The 15,697-nt window shown below is 38.5% G+C and overlaps 1 protein-coding gene across 4 annotated transcripts; it reads left to right on the top strand.

Annotated features, from left to right (window-relative positions):
• The first annotated feature begins 428 nt into the window (after positions 1 to 428).
• Positions 429 to 15,128, top strand: LOC125244623 (probable polypeptide N-acetylgalactosaminyltransferase 8). Of its 4 annotated transcripts, none has more exons than XM_048154743.1 (12): positions 429 to 741; positions 3,314 to 3,518; positions 3,597 to 3,763; positions 3,850 to 4,030; positions 6,732 to 6,929; positions 7,096 to 7,260; positions 12,856 to 12,970; positions 13,052 to 13,237; positions 13,308 to 13,442; positions 13,527 to 13,622; positions 13,736 to 13,900; positions 13,993 to 15,128. In XM_048154743.1, exons 1-12 carry the CDS (start codon positions 501 to 503, stop codon positions 14,131 to 14,133), a joined length of 1,995 nt encoding a protein of 664 aa, XP_048010700.1. In that variant the 5' UTR covers positions 429 to 500; the 3' UTR covers positions 14,134 to 15,128. The 4 variants fall into 4 exon arrangements, with proteins under 4 accessions (XP_048010700.1, XP_048010699.1, XP_048010702.1 ...); XM_048154742.1 differs by having other exon boundaries at positions 431 to 741; positions 3,847 to 4,030; XM_048154745.1 differs by lacking the exon at positions 7,096 to 7,260 and having other exon boundaries at positions 431 to 741.
• The last annotated feature ends 569 nt before the right edge of the window (positions 15,129 to 15,697 follow it).

Here is a 15,697-nt window from a genome sequence, read left to right as displayed (position 1 = left end):
TCAGGGTTGGAGCTAAACTTTGCAGGTAGGTAGATCCTCAGGAACAGGGTTGGGCACCCCTGCTTTAGGCTATATCGAAATTAAAAACACATGACATGAGAAAATTACATTTTTAATGTTTATAAATTTTTTTTTTTTTTTTTTGTATCAAATGGACATTTTAGCAAGAGATTATTTGCAGATTTATACTCAGCCTGCCGTCCAAAATCTACAGACCTGTGTTTATGTTCATTGAGTGTTAATGGACAGTGCCAGACTGTTTCATTTTAATAAATTATATCGAGGTTCAGAAAGTTTGGTAAAGTGAATATTTTCGAAGCTGTACCTAGTATTTAACTACCAGGATTCAATGTCCTGGTCTCCTCCCTCCCAATTACTTTCCAATAATATGATCAGACTGATAACAATCAAGCAAACAAAAAAACACTCAGCAAGCATTAGTGCCTGAAAATCTAACAGTACAACATGAGCCCGTGACTAACACAGATTAACTGGTATACATGAAAAGGAAAACGTCTTGGAAACTTTATGATTTGGCTAATCTGATCATCATGAGAATTAGTGTGAAGAGTTTATTTCCAGTCTTGTCTGTCGCTGTGGTGTTTTTCTATATGAGCTCTGTCAATTGGAAAATCCAAACTCAAGAGAAGCAGCTTCACCAAGTCCAGCAGAACTTCTCGTTACACAGCGAACTTCTCCTCAAGAAGCTGGACAAACTGGAGGCTCATTTATATGCCGTGGGTGAGTTTCTAACTGTTTTGTAATCAAATTTTTCCAAAAATAATTTCTGACCACCTTTTGTTTTACATGTTACCCTTTAAGCGCTCTTTAAAGTTATGAAATCAAAATTTACACTATTTATATTCTAATAATTCCACCCAACAATGACAATTCTGTCATAATTTACTCAACCTTATGCAATTCCAAACCTATATGGCTTTTTTTTCTTCTGAAGAACATGAAAGATATTTTAAGAAATGTCTTAATTTGCTATCTGTCTATGTATTAAACATATACATAATAAAAACTGAGAAATATATGTCATTAATAGACATAAAATAAGTAAATTAGCCAATTTTGTTTAAATTAAGGATTGCAGAGATGAGTACACCCTAGATTTAATTCAACAAATGTATAATATTCTAGCTCTTAGTATGCCCTCCATAATTTTGAATATACTGCTCTGACCCTTCTTGGCACGGAGTGTACAAGTTCATGTCAAATTGTCACATTATTTTTGAATTTCTGTGTTACTTTTGCTATATTTTCACACTCAAAACAATGATTTGGTTATCTATCTATCTATCTATCTATCTATCGATCTATCGATCTATCTATCTATGTCTGATGTAATTTTAAATTATTAGCTCACCCAAATATTAAAATGATGTCATTAATTACTCACCCTCATGTCATTCCAAACCTTCTTCGGAACACAAATGAAATGAAGCTCTTTTTAATGAAATCTGAGAGCTTATTCATCCATTGACAGTCTACACAACTACCACTTTCAAGGCCCAAAAAGGTAGTAAAAACATCATAAAAGTAATCTTGTGATGTCAATCTTATGAAGCGATGCAAGTGCTTTGTGCAAAAAAAAATTATTTATCACATTATTTACAAAATATTAATCTCCAATGCACATTCACAAGAGCATCAGGGTGCATGCGTGTTGTGTTGATGTGAGAGCAGACTTGCTTACGAATATTATATTAACCTTTTTTACTACAAAAAAAAACAAAACAAAAAAACATGGTTATTATAGTTAAACCACGGTAACTAAAAATTTACCATGGATTTGCTACACTAACCATAGTTTAACCATTGGTTAACATGGTTACTACACTTATAAAACCATGATTAATTTTCAGAAGTGTAGGTCACTAATATGACTGGGCTATCTCTTTTTAAACATCTTTTTAAAAACATGATGATAAACATTTTTCAAAAGTATTATTCAACTCTTGAGATAAATAAAATTTATTCTAATCACTATTTTGAAGAAAAATTGTAGACAATTGTAAGAACCACCCATCAGCCCAACGGTCTGGGCGAAGGTATAATGTGTGTATGTCTTTCAGCGCTCCTGTGAAGTTCACTTAATTTTTAAAATTAGTTTTCAGTTTTACTTTAGCTGCGCACTTAATTTGACTCCAATTTCAAATGTTTATTAAATTTTGATTGTGTTTCCAATTAGGAATTAATCATAACTATTGATTATGTATTCATTTAGATCTTTGATTATTCAGGGTACGGGATGTACTTTAAATTATTCGTTCATTAGGGATCCAATGCAGCACAGAGTCACATTCCCCGGGTTTGCGCAGATCTCACAGACACAAACAGTTATTATTCTTACTCTGAGGATGCAGGGTGAGCTATATATTACCTTTAAGTAGGCCGTGCACTGCTTGCTCATAACAAAAAGTGTAATTTTTTTAAGTGAAATCAAAAGGTCTTCAGATGACGTGCCTACTGCTCCATTCATTCATGAGCCCTCAGTTTAACTTTGCACCAGCCTCCTCGTAATCTACTGGTCATAATAATTTCAGGAGAGTCCAGAATGAATCAAATATAACATTTTGTCAGTTTAGGTAAAAATGTATCATGCCAATTACATAGTTAGACAATTTAAAGCCAATCCAGAAATAATACATAACATCAATTGCTCAAAGATTAAGAGTAAGAAGTGCATACACACAGTGGTGCGTGAGTGTTTTTAAGACACTCACACATCACTGCATGGAGGTTTCTGGATATAGAATTTTCCCAATGGGTTTGCATAGATGAGTGAGGAGAGTTTGGGCAAGGCGGTGTCCTGTGCCATTTCTTTGAGATCTTCCCTCCAGATGAGTTTTTATTGCTGGGTGTTTGATCTCAGCTTTTGCCTTATCTGGAAAATCAAGCCTTACACAATGATTTTCAATTAGATAAAACAACAGAAATCTGTAAAAGTGAGCTGTAATGTTTCAACTTCATTGTGTAACGTTAGGTGTGGAATGAGCCAGACGTGCAAGGACATTTAATAACAGAACTCGGAAAACAAAGAACCACATATAAACGTTAATGACTCATAACCAAGAGTGAACACAAGGACTATAAATACACAGGGAAGACTAACTTAACAAGGTAACAATGGAGCGTGGCAGATAGGAAATGCCTGGAGAACTAAAATCAACATGAAAAAACTACAATGAACTACAATACAAAACACACAACAGAAAATACCACAAGAGTCCAGACATGGAGAATTTGTGACACATTGGTATACCAGAATAAAAAGTTTTATTGACTTACACAAACATTTTTGCAGAAGAGAAAAGCCTCAAAGTGAAAAATGAGAAGAAGCCAGCAAAGAAGCTGTTTCCAAACTCATATCTCTTCAAGAAATGGACTGTGGAACTTTCTGAGGACGATCAGAGGAAGGCTGAGGATCTCTTTCAGAAATACGGCTATAATGCCTTCCTCAGTGACCAGTTGCCTCTGGATCGGGAGCTGCCGGACACTCGAGACCACAGGTGAGTTTCAGTCATTCATGGAAATGCTCTGACGTTCTTGATGGATTCATCCATTTTGCTTTTGTCATTGTTCTGTAGATGCATTGGACGTGAATATCCACACAATCTGCCCTCCATCAGCGTTGTGCTGATTTATCTGGATGAGGCTCTGTCTGTCATTCAAAGAGCCATTTGCAGCATCATCAACAGAACTCCAGCCCACCTGCTGAAAGAGATCATAATGGTGGACGACCACAGCAAAAATGGTTTGTTCCTCTCAAAACCTCATCAAACCCTATAGTCTCAGATTTTACACAAACTGAGTCATTCTGGATGTATGTCTTCACAGAAGACCTGAAGACACAGCTGCATGTTTATATCAGCTCCATCAATGAGAAACACCCAGGCCTGGTGAAGATGGTGACCCATCCAGAGCAGAAAGGCCTGGCCCAGGCCAGAATCTCAGGCTGGAAGGCTGCCACCGGGGATGTGGTTGCCATTTTGGACGCCCACATTGAGGTCCATGTCAAATGGTGAGAAACTGCTCAGCTGACTTCAGTGTCTGGCAATAAAATCAATATTTGCTCAGCTAAACGATGTTCTGTCTTGAAACAATATTGCTGGGGCAAAGCAGTGTTCTTTTAGAATTTTTTATAAACTAGTAGGCCTATTTATCAATATTTTGAATTGGCTTTTAGGGTTTTTTTTAGTTTTAGTAATTTTGTTATGTTTTAAGTTTATATTTCATTGTATTTCAGCTTTATTTAAATTAACAAAAATTATTTTAATAGTAAGCTCAGTAAGCTGATAACTCACAAATATCAGCTTACTGAAATAACCAGTTTTCCTCATTTGCATGCAAACCAGTAACCTAACAACGCAAATAAACCATTTTTACATGACTTTATTAATATATCAGGTTATATCCCTGTAGTGACATCAAAACGCAATCACTTGCGTATCTGACTCAGAGTAGGCCGTGCCTAGGCTGAGATGGCTCTTCTGGATTTCAGCTGCCCACACTGTGAGAAGCTGAGCTTTGCAACGGTGCGCACATGGATCATGCTCTTCAGTGACCCGTCTGCTCACTCATCTCCATCCCCTCTTGAGCCAAGGCGTACGAAAAAACGGTGCCGGTAGGCTGAGCAGCGAGGCGGAAGTGAGCCCACAAAGGCCCAGTGCCTGCATGCCTTGCTCTCCCTCAACGGCGTGAGTCCCCTGATCTCTTCACCTACAAAGATCAGTGCCCCTCATCTAGTGCGAGTGGCATGGTCTTGTTCGGCAGGTCTGACAACGAGTTTGATGAAAACCTCTGAGTGCAAATAGTGGGCGAACTCCAGTGATGACTTTGCCCCTCCGCCACCTAAAGAAACTGAGTCCTCTCAAAAGCTGTAGAAGAGTTCGGCTTAGACTGGTTGGCCCCAGAAGAGCCCGTCCGCAGCCGAATGGTTCCTGCAGCCAAGGCACCGCCAGCAGCCGACTCTACAGCGTCCAGCTCCATTCGGCCCGGAACAAACCTGGCCCTGCACGCTACTAAAGCCACTGCACAAGCCAATGGCCAGCCTAGTGGTGCTAGAGCGGCACTTATAGCTCAGTCTCATGGATATTAAAGACGCTGACAGGATGGCTCTTCTGGACTCCCCCATCTCACTGTCAGGCCTGTTCAGCTCTGTGGTGAATGGCTTCGCGGAGTGCTATGTCACAGCACAGAGGTCATCGCAGGCTATGGGCCAGCGCCTCCAGGCGCTCCAAGAAGGACCAGCTGACTCAGTAGCGACCCAAGCCAGCCTCAGCCCCTGTAAAGCCCCAGCCGCAAGGGGGGCCTGAAGTCAAGCCATGCCTCCGTCCAGCAAAACGCTACCCGTTTCCAAAACGGCATGGGCCCTGCCCCAAGCTAGAACTGAACCCTGTACAGCCAAAGCAGTCCTGATGCCTCAGGATGGAGGAGGAAATGGTTATGTCCTGCTGAGGCCGGACCACCCTCAAAACGTGCCTACCTTATGGTCTCCTCTTCAGTTTATGGCACTGGAGAGACAATGTAATTGCTGCCAGTTCTGGGCCCACCCTAGAAGTTTGCGCACCCAAACCCCCTATCGCTGTGATAGCGAACCAAACAAAATTTTTACATTCTCACAAACAAGCTTTCCTCCTTCTCTCAATATTGTAACAGGTGCTGTTCTCCCACTTCAGCAAGAAATGCAGCTTGAGGCACTTCAGCCATTTGCCACTCGACTCTAGGCATGACAAGCCTAGATTTTGGGGATAATAGAACGGGGTTACTCACTCCAATTCACTCGCAGATCTCCCTGTTTCAGGGGAGTAGTCCATAATTCTGTTAATTTATTAAGTCATGCTGCCTCTAGATTTCTTCTAAAAAAGAAAAAAAGGGATCACGCCACTCCGCGTTTAAAGGCCCTTCATTGGTTGCCTGTTCAATTTAGAATACACTTTAAAATCTTATTGTTTGTTTTTAAATCATTACACAATCAAGCACCTGGCTACCTATCTGAATTGCTGCATTAGTACATCCCCTCGAGAAGCCTGAGATCTGGTGACCAGAACCTTCTTTTAATCCCTCACTCCAGACTTAAGCGTAGAGGTGACCGTGCCTTCTCTGTAATCGGTCCTCGCCTCTGGAATGACTTGCCTATGGAGATCCAAATGACTCCTAGTCAGACCATTTTTAAGTTTCTTCTAAAAACCCATCTGTTTTCATTGGCCTATTAGATTTTATATTCCTGCCTATTATATTTCCTATTTGTGTTTTATTTCTTTTTTCTGGTTCTTTGTTATAGTATGTTTTAAGTGATCTTACTACTCTTATGATGCTGTTTCTCTTGTGAAGCACTTTGGTCAGTCTTGTGGCGGTTTTAAATGTGCTATAAATAAAGGAAACTTGAAACTTGATGTAAACAGTTTATTTGTGTTGTCAGGCTACTGGTTTGCATGCAAATGGGGAAAACTGGTTATTTCAGTTATCTGATATTTGTGAGTTATCAGCATAATTGTGTGCATGTAAACGTTTGTTTTGACGTCACTATAGGGAAATAGCTTGATTTATTATTAAAGTCATGAAAATGCATTTTACTTGCATTGTTTGCATGTAAATGAGGAAACTGGTTATTTCAATAAGCTGATATTTGTGAGTTATCACCTTACTGATGTGCTTGTAAACTTGCTCAAATGACAGTGTAATAATGAAATCACATTTTCTCAAGTACTCTCTCACTTTAGGGCGGAGCCACTGCTTGCACGTATCCAAGCTGATCGCACACTGGTCCTGAGCCCCGTGTTTGACAAAGTGAATTACTATGACTTGGAAGTGACAAATTATGCTGCCTCTGCTCATGGTTTTGACTGGGCTCTCTGGTGCATGTACGTGGCATTCCCAAAGAAGTGGTATGATCAAAACGATCCTTCACAGCCAGGAAAGTGAGTATGTCTTGTGCAATATTGTGTTTAAGATGTGACTCCGTACTAAAGAGGCAATTTGATTCTTTTTAATGTTTTCCTTTTCATATCTGTTAATGCATGTATAAGGTCTGCAAATTTACAAAGCTCATAGTTTGCCACAAAAGGTATTTATTCTATCTAACAGAGAACTGCTCCAGTCCTGCCCAAAACGCATCGACCGAAATCCAGATAAGAAGTCCACAATTCTTATCGCACCGACTGAAGTCCACAACTTATTCACACCAGCACCATCTATGATTTTTAACGGGAATGAAAGCGAGGCTGTGAGGGATAGACATACATCTCTTCAGTTGGTTCTACTTTTATCTAATGTGTTTTTGTTCTTCTGACAAAACACAGCAAAAATCTTTCAGTAGACAAAAATCTTTCAGTGCCCTAGTAATTGGCGATTCTATTACACGGAACGTGAAAATAGAGACACCAGCCACCATAGTCACATGTTTGCCAGGAGCCAGAGCACCTGACATCAAAGCAAATTTAAAAGTGCTGGCTAATGCTAATCGTAAATACTCTAAAATTATTATTCACGTCGGCACAAATGATGTTTGACTTCGCCAGTTTTTAACATTAAAAAAACATCGTTTTTAACGACCTCTTAACATTAAAGAGGTGTGTGAACTCGCAAGTACAATGTCAGGAGAAGTAATTTGCTCTGGTCCCCTTCCTGTTCGTCGGAGTGATGAGATAGTTAGTAGATTATCATCACTCAATGGCTGGCTGTCTAAGTGGTGTCCGCAGAATAATATAGGTTTCATAGATAATTGGAAAAGTTTTTGGGGCAGACCTGACCTGTTGAAAAGAGATGGTATTCATCCTTCCCGGGATGGTGCTGCTCTTCTCTCTAGTAATATGGCACATAGTCTTAGAGCTGAAACATGACAAACTACATCCCAGGTCAGGAAGCAGACAGACAGGCTAAACCGACCGTCTGCTAGCTGCCTCACGTTACAGAAGTCAGATAAATCCCAACACATAGAAACTCTTACACCTAGATATTATCACATAGAGACTGTGTCTGTACCCCGAATTAATAAAAACAAAAAACTTCCAAACCCATTTAATGGAAAATTTTTTATTGATGTTCAACAAATAAAAAATCGAGATAATAATGATAAACAAATGATAAAGCTTGGATTGTTAAATATTAGATCACTTTCTTCAAAAACACTTATTGTAAATGATATTATCACAGACAATAATCTAGATGTGCTGTGTTTGACAGAAACCTGGCTAAAACCGGACGATTACACTACTTTAAATGAGTCCAGCCCTCAAGGTTATGATTATCGACACAATCCTCGACAGAAAGGCAAAGGGGGAGGTGTTGCTGTAATTTATAGTAATATTTACAGTATTAGTCAAAAGTCTTTCAAATATAATTCCTTCGAAGTGATGGTGCTTTACGTAACATTATGTAAGCTGACATTTGTGCTGGCTACTGTATACAGGCCACCAGGACACCATACAGACTTTATTAAAGAATTTGCTGATTTTCTATCAGAGTTAGTACTAGCTGCAGATAAAGTCCTTGTTGTTGGTGATTTTAATATCCATGTAGATAATAAAAAAGACTCATTGGGATTGGCATTTACAGACATTCTAAACTCTATTGGTGTTAGACAACACGTGTCGGGACCCACTCATTGTCGTAATCATACTTTAGATCTAATATTGTCACATGGAATCGATATTGATGGCGTTGAAATTCTGCAGCAGAGTGACGACCTCTCAGATCATTATCTAGTCTCGTGTATATTACATTTGGTGAAAGCGGCTAAACTGCCTCCCCGCCATAAATATGGTAGAACCATCACTTCTACCACTAAAGATCGCTTTATAAATAATCTTCCTGATCAGTTTCATCGCCTTAGCATACCAGACAGCTTAGAAGACCTCGATGTTGCAACAGAAACTATTGCCTCTGTCTTTTCCAGCACATTAGATTCAGTTGCTCCTTTGCGTTTAAAAAAGATTAAGGAATTTAATCCAATGCCATGGTACAATGAGCACACTCAGGCCCTAAAAACTGCAGCCAGAAAAATGGAGCGTAGCTGGAAGAAAACAAAACTAGAAGTATTTCGCATTTCGTGGAGAGAGAAAATGATTGAGTACAGAAAGGCCTTCAAAACTGCTAGATCTGCCTATTTTTCAAAACTCTTAGAAGAAAATAAACACAACCCTAGGTATTTGTTTGATACAGTGGCTAAATTAACAAGAAATAAAGCTTCAACTTCTGATGTTTCCAAAGAGCACAGCAGTAATGACTTTATGAACTTCTTTACTTGCAAGATTGATAATATTAGAGAGAAAATTATAACCATGCAACCGTCTACTACAGTATCGTGTCAGACCTTGCATTGTAGTGTCCCTGAGGAAAAATTCATTTCATTTACTGCTTTAGGAGAGGAAGAATTGTCTAAACTTGTTAAATCATCAAAATCAACAACATGTATGTTAGACCCTATACCAACTAAGCTATTGAAAGAGATGCTTCCAGAAGTCATAGATCCCCTTCTTAATATTGTTAATTCATCTTTGTCATTAGGATACGTACCAAAAACTTTTAAGCTGGCTATTATTAAACCTATTATTAAAAAACCACAACTAGATCCTAAAGAATTAGTCAATTATAGGCCAATCTCAAATCTTACTTTTCTGTCAAAAATACTAGAAAAGGCAGTTTCATCGCAACTATGTTCCTTTTTAGAAAGAAATAATATCTGTGAGGATTTCCAGTCAGGATTTAGACCGTACCATAGTACTGAGACTGCTCTCGTCAGAGTTACTAATGATTTGCTCTTATCATCAGATCGTGGTTGTATCTCTCCATTAGTGTTACTGGATCTTAGTGCTGCATTTGACACTATTGATCACAATATTCTCTTAAATAGACTTGAAAACTATGTTGGCATTAGTGGAATTGCATTGGCATGGTTCAAATCATACTTATCTGACCGTTATCAGTTTGTAAATGTAAAGTAAATGATGAGATGTCATATCGATCACAAGTTAAATATGGAGTACCGCAAGGCTCAGTACTAGGACCGTTGCTTTTCACTCTGTACATGCTACCCTTGGGAGATATCATTAGGAAGCATGGCGTTAGTTTTCACTGTTACGCTGATGATACTCAGCTCTATATTCCTTCGCGCCCTGACGAAAATCACCAATTCACAAAATTAACAGAATGTATAGCTGATATAAAAAACTGGATGACCAGTAATTTCCTACTACTAAATTCAGAAAAAACAGAGATTCAAATTTTTGGACCGAAAACTTCTTCACGTAATAACCTAGAATATTGTCTAACACTTGATGGCTGCTCTGTTAAGTCTTCGTCGTCAGCTAGGAACCTGGGTGTGCTCTTTGATACCAATCTTTCATTTGAAGGCCATGTTAGTAGCATCTGTAAAAACGCATTCTTCCATCTTAAAAATATATCTAAACTACGGCATATGCTCTCAATGAAGAATGCAGAACAGTTAGTTCATGCGTTCATGACCTCGAGGTTAGATTAATGTAACGCTCTACTGGGTGGTTGTTCCGCTCGCTTGATAAATAAACTACAGCTCGTACAAAATGCAGCAGCTAGAGTTCTTACTAGAACTAGGAAGTATGACCATATTAGCCCAGTTCTGTCGTCACTGCATTGGCTTCCTGTTAAACATCGTATAGATTTTAAAATCTTGTTAATTACTTACAAAGCACTAAATGGTTTAGCCCCCAGTACCTAAGCGAGCTCTTAATGCATTATAGTCCTTCACGTTTATTGCGATCTCAGAATTCAGGCCAGCTGATAATACCTAGAATATCAAAATCAACCGCAGGTGGTAGATCCTTCTCCTATTTGGCACCTAAACTGTGGAACAATCTTCCTAGCATTGTTCAGGATGCAGACACACTCTGTCAGTTTAAATCTAGACTAAAAATCTCTTTAACCTGGCATACACATAACACATTATAAATTTATATTTTCAAATCCATTAAAGGATTATTAGGCTGCATAAATTAGTTCAGCCGGAACCGGGAACACTTCCTATAACACCAGATGTACTCGTTACATCAGAAAAAGAATGGCATCTACGCTAATATTAGTCTTTCTGTTTATCCCGAGGTTTACTGTAGTCAACCGGATTCGGGCCGTATCCAGATGAGACCGAGGACCGGCGCCTTGATACGACCACAACGCAGCCCTGTATCAGCAGAGATCGAGTCGACTAGATCATCCATTGTGAAGGCCTCATCGACACGACAGCCAGTGCCACAGTTTCCTCAAAATTATAATCACGATTATTAATTACGTTTATTCTATCAAAAAGAGTAATGTAATTATGGCTATTTTGCAAGTTCTTTACCAACCTACAATTCACCCAAAAGGCCTGTAGGTGGCACAACGACTTAATTTAACCAACTATGATAACTTCGTTAGATGGTAAATCAATACAAAACATGGTTTTGGTGAGCGCTTTGTAATATGTATTCACATTAGATTTTAAAGCAACAAAAATTCGTTTGCAATAAGACAAACCAGATTCAAATTGCCCGGCAAATTTGTAAAGCAAAGAACAATCATTTCTAGCTGATCAACATTATGAAAACTGGTGAAACCTTTAGAAACTTCAAAAGATAAAACAGCGAAATTCCTAATATTACTTCCAATATTTCCAAATTATGTTCATTTTCATAGAGTGGGCCAATATCATGACGGTTATTTGAAATCAATCGGGAGAAGCAGATATCGTTATCGTGATTAAAATACGATTAATTGTGCAGCCCTAATTTAATTTAATTTGACTTGACATTTGATATTCAACAGTATCCTTGACATTTATTCAACAGTGCTTTTGATCTGCCTGCATTGACACTATTCTTTAAAAGGAAAATTATATACCAATTATCAATGTAAAGCTGCTTTGACACAATCTGCATTGTAAAAAGCGCTATATAAATAAGGGTGACTTGACTTGACTTGACAAAAAACTCCAGACAACATGGAAGCTGTGGAAAGTTATAAGTAATCTAGGAGCGTAATACAGCTTTTTACATTGAATGCCATTGAAAACATGGTAAGTCTGTCCCTCACAGCATCGGGATCATGTGAGAACCTGGACTAATTCGCCATCGGTTCCTCTGAAATAAAGGGGATTTATAATAGGGTTTTTTCCATTTATGATTAAAATAAAGCCTGTGGTAAACAACTTGACGATACGATTTTTTTCTACAACGTAAACTGCACACACTCACACCCCAAACTGTCTTATCTGCTAATTAGATATTTTGTGTATTACACTATATGTGTAGTGGGTTGCCTCACGTGAGCATCGATGCTCCCTGGTTTTCATGGGGCATTATGGGACTTTTTAAGGAGCGAAGGTTTCAGTGCCCTGGAAGGATTTTGCAACTGAGAGCCCTTAAAATGGCTGACTTCCTGATCAGTTCCCTGACTACTGAACTAGGGAGTTGATTGAGACACACTGGTTCTGACCTCATTCCTGCACCACTATAAGGTGTATTAATAAAGATGGTGAGACACGATTATGGAGTTTTTGTGCTCTGTTTTTGGCCAGTCACAAAGCAGTGGGTCAGCTGGCCAATCAGAGCTCTCTAGGCTTTTTGGAAGGAGGGGCTTTGTGGAAATCAGAGCATGTCCAACAGACTGGGAATAGAGGGGCTGCAGTCTGTTGGACATAGTGTGTTTTTTGAATATTAAAGCATGTTAACTATTCTAGTACACCCAAAAAACAAATTAATTACCTAAAATAGCATCATATGGCCTCCTTAAGTTCTTGTTGCATGAAAGCAGTTTCACGCTGACAATCGTGCTGTTGAGCTGATGTTGCTGAATTGTACTCTATTAAATCCGTCCTCTCCGCCTGTTCTCCAGGAGTCCCTCTGTAATGGGAATACTCGTGGTTGATCGTCTGTTCTTTGGAGAGATTGGGACTCTGGATGGAGGGATGCAGGTGTATGGAGGAGAGAATGTTGAATTAGGAATACGGGTAAAGTGCATGAACATACTACTGATTTATATTATACTCTATATATTCTACTATATTCAGTGTTGATTGTTCTTGGCTCAGGTGTGGCTTTGTGGAGGAAGTATAGAGATTATTCCCTGCTCTAAAGTTGCCCACATTGAAAGGGCGCACAAACCCTACATGCCTGACCTTAATAGTGTAATGAAGAGAAATGCCCTCAGAGTGGCAGAAGTTTGGATGGACGAATACAAGAGCAATGTCCACATGGCCTGGGGTGTCCCCATACAGGTAAATCTAATGAAAAGATTCGACTACTTCTAGGAGTCTTGAGCTTATCTGTTCTCTTGTTTTCCCACAGAATCATGGAATAGACATCGGTGATGTTTCAGAGAGAAAGAAACTGAGAGAGAGACTGAAATGCAAACCATTCAAATGGTATCTGGAAAATGTCTATACTGAGTTAAGTCAGAGGTATATAATTGCTTATGGAGCGGTGAGTGACATACAGTTCACTTTGACTCAAGAGATTTTTTACATAAGAGACGTTTAATATAATGTCCTTATCTCTATCACACAGCTGATTAATGACCTGCAAAAAAGTTTATGTTTGGATAAGGGGCCAGATGAGGAGAACACTCCCATTTTATATCCATGTCATTTCTTTTCCTCACAGGTAATCTTCTCTTCTCTTCTCTTCTCTTCTCTTCTCTTCTCTTCTCTTCTCTTCTCTTCTCTTCTCTTTATTTTTGAGGAATATTTGATGCAGTTCAGTTTCTTCTCACACAGGTATTTTACTATACAGCAAATGGTGAGATACTTCATGGCCACTTGCCAACACATTTACATGATCGGAGACGCTGTCTAATTGATCCTGGCTCAGGCAGGTTTCCAGAGCTGTCCTGGTGTTCAGACACTGAAAAAACAAAACATATGTACTGGGATTTCAAACAGGTGAACAAACCCCAAATACTGATAGGATACTGTGGTATATCACAATCTGAATATTGCATGAGAAAATGTTCTTCTTCTTGTTTGTTTTTCAGGGAGAGGCCATACAGAACAGAGAAACCAAACGCTGTCTGGAGATCAACGCTGAGCAGAATGGAAAATATGAAAAAAACGTTTTTATTCAGGAGTGCAGAAACCAGCACTGGAGGATACAGAATTTAATTCAGGACTTATGAAACACAAGATTTAATCAATTTAGATAAACGCAGCTGACACACTGGAGCCCGCTGGAGAAACATCACAGATAGTGTTGGTGCTAAAAAAATTAATGCAGCTACGAACTGAAAAAAATTAGGTACTAAAAATGGCACAAAAATATTATATGGCTGATGAGAAAGTAAAAATAGAATTGATAATCGGAAAGAGGGTTTAAGAGAAAAATTATGATTTTCACAGTTCAAATTCACACAGTTCTTGCAGCCCCATAAATAAATAATTTGTTACATCTGATGTCTTTTAGAAGTATGTGTATGTTGTGTTTCTGAGTGTGTCTGTGCAGGAGAAGGTGTGGTCTGCACTCAAGCCAGCAGAGATCTGATTAGGTATCAGTGAAAAGGACCTTAATGCGTGTCATTTGTTTTGCTCTGTCTTAGTTTCCTCTCTGATTGTGTGTACTTGCTGTTACATTTGTAAATTCTCAGTTATGGGAAGTAGGGAGTGTGACGCCATTTCTTTTGCATATATTGTTTGTTCTATGTTTTGGGTTAAGGGAGTAAGGGAAGTTGTGTTGTATTTTTCTTTTGATGTGCTTTTTTTTTCTTTTTCTTTTTCTTTTAAGGTAATTTAGAGGGAACTAAATCTAGTTATTTTTGTTTATTTTGTACTTTTCCACTTCTGAATTTGATCCATTTGTTACTGATTTTCATTATAATATTTTTAATTTATTTTTGTTTGATATGACCTTTTTTGTGAGTGAGCACGCATTCATTTATGTTGCAGCTGTAACAAATTTTAAAATAAAAAAAATCAAAATAAAACACAAGAAAATTTTACTTGCATGTCATGTGACTGTTAACTGACATCAGAGATGTGTGAATATGCAAATGTGCTTTTAAACTACTGAAATGTTTAGAAATGGTTTCATGTTTCTATGTAATCTGTCCTATTCCTAACAGCCCTCAATGGGGCATGTTGTTACAAAATGTCAATGTCTATTAAAGGAGTAACCAAACATTTTTTTTCATCAGTTACTTACCACAAATAGAGATATTTAGCAGAACATCCAGACTGTTGTTTTCCATACAACAAATGAGTGGGAAGCTCCAAAAAGGACTAAAAATAGTCCATATGACTTGTGTATTTCTTGGTTCTCTCAAACCATATGATAACTTACCGTGATGAACAGGTCAAAGTTTAAGTCTTTATTCAATGAAATGCTCGAGCGTTCAAAATGATGAGAATTACTGTGTGAAGAGTTTGTTTTCAGTCTTGTCTGTTGCTGTGGTGTTTCTCTATATGAGTTTGATGAGGATGGAAATCCAAACTCAAGAGAAGCAGCTTCACCAAGTCCAGCAGAGCTTCTCGATACACAGTGCACTTCTCCTCAAGAAGCTGGACAAACTGGAGGCTCATTTGTATGCCGTGGGTGAGTTACTGAGATCTATTTTGCTTCAATGTTGTTGTAGAATTTGAATTCTCAATGAACACAAATTCTTGCAGAGGAGAGAAAACTCAAAGTGAGAAATGAGAAGAAGCCAGTAAAGAACTCGTATCTCTTCATGAAATGGACTGTGGAACTTT

This window comes from Megalobrama amblycephala, linkage group LG14 (genome assembly GCF_018812025.1).
Source record: "Megalobrama amblycephala isolate DHTTF-2021 linkage group LG14, ASM1881202v1, whole genome shotgun sequence".
Lineage (NCBI taxonomy): Eukaryota > Metazoa > Chordata > Actinopteri > Cypriniformes > Xenocyprididae > Megalobrama > Megalobrama amblycephala.
This window is presented reverse-complemented; position numbering and strand designations above follow the sequence as displayed.